Source organism: Heloderma suspectum, chromosome 1, assembly GCF_057233095.1.
Source record: "Heloderma suspectum isolate Gila_16-S chromosome 1, 16-S_ref, whole genome shotgun sequence".
Taxonomy (NCBI): domain Eukaryota; kingdom Metazoa; phylum Chordata; class Lepidosauria; order Squamata; family Helodermatidae; genus Heloderma; species Heloderma suspectum.
The window spans coordinates 296,375,335-296,383,080 of record NC_139458.1 but is presented as its reverse complement, the minus strand read 5'-3'; the positions used below and the strand labels follow the sequence as shown (position 1 = coordinate 296,383,080).

General features: G+C 42.7%; 1 protein-coding gene across 1 annotated transcript in view; it reads left to right on the top strand.

Annotated features, from left to right (window-relative positions):
• Positions 1-609: 609 nt before the first annotated feature.
• Positions 610-7,746, top strand: part of COL9A1 (collagen type IX alpha 1 chain) — a 116,733-nt gene continuing 109,596 nt past the window's right edge. Inside the window, exons 1-4 of the mRNA XM_084813598.1 lie at positions 610-623; positions 976-1,049; positions 3,051-3,128; positions 3,476-3,608. Coding sequence (XP_084669724.1) covers positions 610-623; positions 976-1,049; positions 3,051-3,128; positions 3,476-3,608 — 299 coding nt within the window. The remainder of the gene's footprint in view (positions 624-975; positions 1,050-3,050; positions 3,129-3,475; positions 3,609-7,746) is intronic.

Here is a 7,746-nt window from a genome sequence, read left to right as displayed (position 1 = left end):
CTAATTAGCATCTGGGGCAGGAAATATAACTAGGTAATCTGTACTCTTCGGCAAGATTCATACTTAAGCAGTGAGCCCTACATAAATTGCCTGCTTCTGTTTGGCAGAATTCCTCTACCACAGGACTGACGGCTGAGAGACTGCCTCATTAGGAAGTCAGTGAGGAATGAAAGGTTCCTTTTCCCTAGAATTTGAACTTCCCAATTAGTAGAATTGCCAAAATATACATAATCTTACTGGGTCACCTCCAGGCTCTAACCCCCAAGTTTCTCTTCCATCAGCTACTCACCCTCCCCATCTTACTCACTCACTGAGCAGCACTGTTCAACCCCAGAGTTCCTACTTATATCCACATTCCTCCCTGCTGCTCCTTTCCCCCTTTTTATATCCCAGCTAAAATCCGCCCTCACAAGCCTGCCTCCTGCCCACCTCCACCTCTCATCAGGATTATTAAAACCGTCCCTGCGCTTCAAGTTTCATTCCCCCCACAGACGCTCTGCATGGGGCAGAGAACGTTGATTCTGGGACACTTCCACTCTTCCTTTGATGGGAACCAAAGACAAAAAGTCAAGTCACCTAGCTATCTAAACACCAAGACAGGGTGGGAAAATGAAGAACAACCGGTAAGCAATCCAGTGTATTTCTAAATGAGAGCAGGCACCCAAGGGAAGAAAGATAAATTGATTGCATTTTAAATAGTCTTTGCTAACTTAGCCCTCTGCTTCTTTTCCTGTGACCGTTATGTATGTAAGGGTGAGTGCTTGAAACAGCTATTTAGAATCAGGCATTTTGTTGGACTTGTACAATAAAATAAATTGCACATCTGAAATTTTAAAAGAGCTTTGCTTGCCAACTGTGCTATCAAAGATTTAAGTCATGCTTTTATGTATTTAATATGCATGAGTACAAGATGAAAGTGGATGACATTATTAGGCTGTGTACATTCATGTTTAAGTTGTCTTTTTTTCCTTGCAGGCAATATCGATTTTTATGTTATATGTGCTGTTTTCTGGGCTTTCTGACATCAGCTACTATTCAACAGCAGACAAGTAAGGGTTTACTTTATTGCACTTAGCAAAAACGTTAGCAGTCAAAGTGGTTCTACCATACTTAGCCATATGTAAATGCCTAAAGCCATTATCCATGGGATTAAGTTCTTGTGTATGCATGATGAATGTGGGCAAGAGAAAGAGAAAGGAAGAGAACTAGAATTTTTGAAAGCTATAGCCTTTTGATATTTAAAACCTATTTCTTAAATTTGACACTTTCCTCTCTTTTTTAATGCTACTTAAAGAAAAAGGAGTGAAAAGTATAACATTTCTAAAATTAAAGATTTAGAAAGAGGTATCATGAAGCATTTTATTGGACCAAACTTTTCTAGATATGAATGGGATTGAGTTATAAACAACTCAGTTGAGGAAGAGTTCTATATAGCCTGAAAAACATGAACACTCCTACACTAACAGAAGCTGGTTTAATAAAATGATGTAAGACTCAAGCAGGCATGCTTAAGCACATTAATGTGATTGTGGCCACCGGTGTTTCCATACTGTAAATTATATTACCTAGGACACGCATGTCATGAACTGTCTATAAGAAATTATAATGGACATGGACAGTAAATACTAACTTATAACAGAAAAAAATTCCCTAGATGTATGGCAAGCTCAGCTCCTGGTATAGAAGAGGCAATAGATTTGGTACATTCTATTATTTAGGTTTGGGAAATAAAATGGAAATCTACATTCAAGTGTCAGTCCTTAAAATAGACAAAAAGTCCTCTGTAGGCTGGAAGGGTGTCTCCTTTCAAACTGTGTAAGTCTTTCTTCCTTCCATCTTCCCAAGAGATTTTCCAGCTTGACTTGAAACGTTGCATCCCTAAAGCTAACTCAAACCAATGTTTAACTTTCCTTTTTGGTTCTTTAGGGAGGGGTTAAGTTGGTATATGAATGGGCTGGGATATCCCCCCCCCCAAGTGCTCACAGTGGTTCTTTAGAGAGAGAGAGAGAGAGGGTGTTTCAAACAGTGAAATGGCTACTTGTTCTTGCAAGAGGCTTTTTTTACGTTCTGGTCCAGAACCCCTCCCTCCCCACACTTGCCCTCACCTTACAGGGCTTGTTGTGTGATCAAACATGGGAGAGGAAGGAGTAGGAACATCTGAAATATGAAAGGCGAAGGGAAGGAAGCCAAGAGCTTGGATTCCCAACTGCGGGTTGAGCTGGAGCAGACTTGGTGTGTGTTTCTTTTGAATGAAGTGTAGATGTTGACTTAGCTAACTAGGAAGCTTGAAATGTTTAAAGGTTGTCCAAACCACAAATAGTTCTGCACTATGGAACTCTTTATATTGCTAACCTATGTCAAGGGAGGTAGCTGATCTTCAGAAATAGCAGAGAAGAGAACTGATGCCCTCCACTGCCTCCTTTTATATACATTTCACAAGAATTCTAACACCGTGTCTCCCATCATCTGGTCTGTGTGGATGTGGCAGCAGAGTCCCATTTGTCTTAGTCCTTGGACTTCAGCTGTCCCAGAGTTTGACCTGTTTTTCTCTTGTGAGTTTACTTCATTTCTGCTTCCGAGCCTTTTATTCCTTGATCCTAAACTGAGTGGACAACATATGGCCTGTGGGCCACAGCTAGCCCACAGCATCCTCTGATGTGGTGTCTGCTACCACACCACCCAAATTCGTGGTGGCAAAAAACCCCACTGGCTTGCTGCTGGATTTCATGTTAAATTTATTTTTAAGTTTAATGTGGCTGTTTTAGCCTTCCATGGTGGATTGTCACTGATAATCAGCGGCAAATCAGCCATTTGTTGTTGCCATTGCTGAATTTAGCAGTGCCATAGCAACAGGAGTGTAACATACAGGGGGGGCCGGAGGACGAAAATGGCCCTGGGACCCTCCAAAATGCCCACCTCTGTCCTAAATAAATTGCTTGGACATAAGAACCATTCATTTCTATGGAGCTCACCTCCCAGGAAATGGCTGAAGGTCACAGACCATCCAACAGCATAAGGGACAGAGCTAACATGTACAATGTTCCTTTCAGGGTTTCCAGAAACATTCAATTCGGACACAAAGACTGACCTCTGCCCACCAACTAGGATTGGCCAAGATGACCTACCAGGCAAGTATATGCAAGCTACTACGTGCGCACTTCTTTCAAAGAAACTATTTTAGAAAAAAACTGTTTGAGGACTGCCTCATTGCGTCAAGAAATCATAGCTGGCTGAAAAAAGCAGCTACATATATTAACTATTTATTTATTAAAATATTTATATCTTGCCTGTCAGTCATGATTTGCAAGCATTATTTAAAAAGAAAAGAAAAGAACAAGCTAGATATTTTAATTTAATTTAAAACAGTGGCAATGCTCATATCAAAAGAGAGACCAAAGAAAAACCCAAGCTAATGTTATCTAGCTACATGATTTCTCAGTCTGAAATTGTCAAATGTGCATGTTTGTTCTTTTAGGATATGATCTGATTTCACAGTTCCAGCTTGATAAAGCTGCTTCCAGAGGCATTATCCAGCGTGTGGTGGGCTCCACAGCTTTACAAGTGGCTTACAAATTAGGCACAAATGTAGACTTCAGGATTCCAACTAGGTAACATATGCTGTTGCTTTTGTTTACTATTTCTTTTATCTATGTTAAAACGCACAAGTGTCTGCTTACTTATCTGGGCAGCCATCTTGCAAGAGTAAAACTTTGCCCTCCATTCCTAAGAGCCCTTCTTCTGCTTCTTGGTGAAACCACCATGGTTATATGTGTACCAGCTGTTTTACACATGCCATGTTCTTTCCCAGTTGGCCATTTGCCTGTTGTTCCAGCACAATATGGAGGGTGAGTTCACACATGCATGTTCAAAGGCTGCAACATCAAGTGCCGACTTGCACGTGTGAAATAGCCACCATGATTGACAGAAGTATATTATGCCACACCATCACCAGCACAGTACTTTCCAGTGGAGGAAGTTCGCACATTCAGCTGCAAGTAATTGTGTGATAACTCATGGAGTTGAGTGAAGTACCTCTATGCGTCGACCAGCCTTTAGGATCCCCTAAGCAGATACTAACCTTTCTGTGGGATATCTTATGTTTGTTTGCACAGACATTAGGGCTGTGCAGGGACCCGCCGAACTGACTCGGAAGCCACTTTGGGGCTTCCAAGACAGGCCTGATTTGCTTCGGGCTGATTGAGGGGAGGACAATCTGCCTTTGCCCCGAACCTGAAGCAGGATTCGGATGGCTGAATCCCGCTTCAGGGGCCCCCTGACACCCCTGCACAACCCCCCAGCTCCCTACCTGGGCCACTGCCACTGCTATCGCCGCCTCTGCCACCTGCCATCACCACCAGCTCCTGAGCCCTGGACGCGTGCCAGGTCTTGTTGCAGGGACTTGCCATTGGCAACTCCCTGCAACAAGAGCCGGCACGCGTCCAGGGTTCAGGAGCTGGTGGGGATAGCAGCGGCGACAGTGGCGAAGGCGACAGCAGCAGTGGCAGTGGCGGTGGCAGTGATGACTCCTCCTGTGATGGCTTAGGTAAGGAGCTGGAGGTGCTGGCGCTGCTGGACTGCCGTGCCGAAGCTCCAAAGCACACTGAAGCGCTTCGGAGAGCCCCCAACCCACTTTGGGTTGCTTTGTGCCCACGCCGCTTCAACTCAATGTTCCGGCCTCAGGCCAAAGCGGTGCACAGCCCTAACAGACATCCCACAGTTCAGGTGTTCTTGTTGTGGGTATAAGGAACATGTGAGGGGAGAGAGTGAGGATGAGCTTGCTTGCTCCACCCACTCTGTTGTCATTCTTGTCACACACACCCCCACACACACACATGCATTGAAGGCAAACATTTGCAGCGGGATGCCCTTTTTACCTGACATGATTTAGAACCCTGGAAAATCAGGATTACATAAATCAAGCAGGGATAGAAAAGGTTCCACGGTGAAGAAGTGGTCACTCAACGTGCGGAGGGTGATGGGAATGGCAACTGGGGGTGGGGGGTGGAACTAGTGTGTTTGCCCCCTCTCGCCCCCTTGTTCATAGTACCCACAACAAGAATACCTGAACAGGACTAGCGAGCACAGCCCTGCAGCTCCTTCTCTACTATTAAACATTTTAAAAGAGAAGAACCCCCCCCCGAATATGTTTGACCACTTATTCACCTATGCTTAAATTCACACACACGCAAACACACACACTGATGTTGCCCAGGTTTGTAACTGCTTCTCAAGTACCCAATGCAAATGTAATGCATGAACTATGGAACATAATTTTTTATATTCTCAAATCTACCAGAGACCCAGCACTGTTTTGCACTGCCTTCATGAAGCTCAGTGTTATCTGACTTCCAACTGGCAGCATCTGTATTTATTTTTCCAGCGTTGTTTTTTAAAAAAACAGGTCATTTAATTAAAATAATATAACCATTTAATTAAATTATGACATAAAATGAGGAAGAATGTATTTTGGCAAAATATATTCCCTACAGTGTAAAATGTTTTAGAATTTCAAAAAAATTATTTGGTGGGCTTTCCATGTATTACTTGTACCTGGTGCACATTTTAATGCTAATGTGTTTCATATTTTATAACTCTGCTTTTGGTTATTCTGATCGTTGTATTGCATTTTATGTTTCCAACTGTTTTGCTTTATGCCTCTGCTATAAGCGTCTCTGGGTAAAGAACTAGCTAGCAGGATAGAAATATTGCAAGTGGAATCTGCAACAAAAAGTTGCAGTGTATCTTTATCTCTTAACAGGAATGTTTCTGTTTAGGATTCCAGCCAGCCAGCTACATCCTCCTCCAGGATACTATAAGCTGTAGGCCAACTCATTCTTCCCCTCCTTGTTTTCTTTTCCATTTGACACTTAACATCCTGAGGCTGTTGGAGGTTGCTGAATATGCTCAGTATTCATTGGGCTGTTTGGGGGAGTTTTACCCCCTTAGTTTTGTGTAGGGTTTTTTTTGTATTTCTGCAAACCAAAGACTCACCTGTTTACCTTGACGTATAACTGAATTAGGATTCCACTGGGGTTGCTGTGTACATGACACTGTTTGGTTTTAATTGTTAATTTTGATTTTTCACTGTTTTTATTACTGTTCTTATCACATTTTGAGAGTTTAAATTTTGTTATATGCCTTCTTGGAAGGGTTTGCCTTAAAAGGCAGCTTATACATTTTTTTAAATAAATAAAATATACAGCACCTACATGGAAATCACTTCTTCACAATGTGTGATGCAAGAAAAGACACACTTAGCCTAGTGTGTCTCTTCCTCCATTGCCTTTCTTTACCCTCTTCTACTGTGTGAGCTGGGAGAGGACGTGATGCTGTGGCTTAGTGAGGCATAGCAGACTGCATGTTTACAGGCCTCCATTCTGGGTGCACAAATTAAATGTGGGTGTTTAATCCATGAGTGAATTTCAGAGGCCACCATAGATGAGACTGGAGCATATTTTATGCATCTCACCTAACTTGATTGTGACTAATACAGCTATTCCAGAATCCTGCTAATAAAGCTGCTATACCTCACCACCCTACACTATCGTTTATTCATATATGAAGCATGTAATTATTTTTAATATTAGAACGGGGCACAACAGCAGCCAGCTATTATGCAGGAAATGTGTTCGCTTTCCTGTAATTTGTCTGGATATGGTTGAAAGGATTCACTGTCTTCACAGCATAGTGCTTAAAAGCAATGATTGAAGCTATTGCCATCTGGTGGCTATAAGGGGTTACAGCGGTGCTGTTCACCAAAACTGGTGCTGAAAAACCAGTTATTCCACTATGATAGATTTATATAGGGGCTTAAGCAGATTGATTTTTTCATCTCATTGCAATATGTGCTACTGATCACAGCTGACTCAACTTTTCCTTGTTTAGGGCAGGGATCATGGTCCTTCAGTGTTGTTGTTGTTGTTTTGAAAAGCATCGAAGTTATTGTAGGTATTACATTAATGTGTACATCTGAATTTCCTTCACCTAGCATTAGAGGAGGTGCAAAGGATACCTGGAAATCTTGCACAGTGGCTAGCATGAGCTAAAGTCTAAGGTCAAGGATGCCACTGAGAAAAGTAGGTGTAAGAAGGGAAGCTAGTCTATTCACAAGTATGAAGCTGTCCTAGTAGGATCTCTTTTGGAAGCTATGGTTTGACTACCCATGTCATACTTTGTTTCTGTGTTACATTCTCTGTTATTGCTTTCCATGTGATCCTTTTTGTACATTAGTTATTGAAATATTATGGTGTAAGTATATGAGAACAGTGGATTTGAACTTGCATTGTGTGGGGAAAATGGATTTGATCCAGATGTAGTCATTCTTAGAGCAGATCAGGGTGCCAAACCTCTTTCAGCCCAAGGGCCAATTCCATTTTGAAGAAGCTCTTGGGGGCTGCATTCCAGTTGTGGGCAGGGCCAAAGCAAAAGGGGCGGGGCCAAAATACCAGCATATTTTATCTTACAGCTCTTATTCCAGTAACTGAGATTTAGGGGAGGCACTTCAGCCTTTTAGAATGGGGTGGGGTGGGGAATGCACAAAAGCCCGGAAACCATAAAACGGTCAGCCATTGGGGGAAAGGGGGTGGGACCACCTGGGGAACACATGAGACCCACATGGGCATCCTAGGTAGGTTGGATTGGCCCCTGAGCTTCTGTACCCCTGGCGTTAAACGCACTGATATCACTCCCAGGTATGACTATGCATCCAACCCAATATTTGTTCAAAACCCTTTCACCATGAGCTGG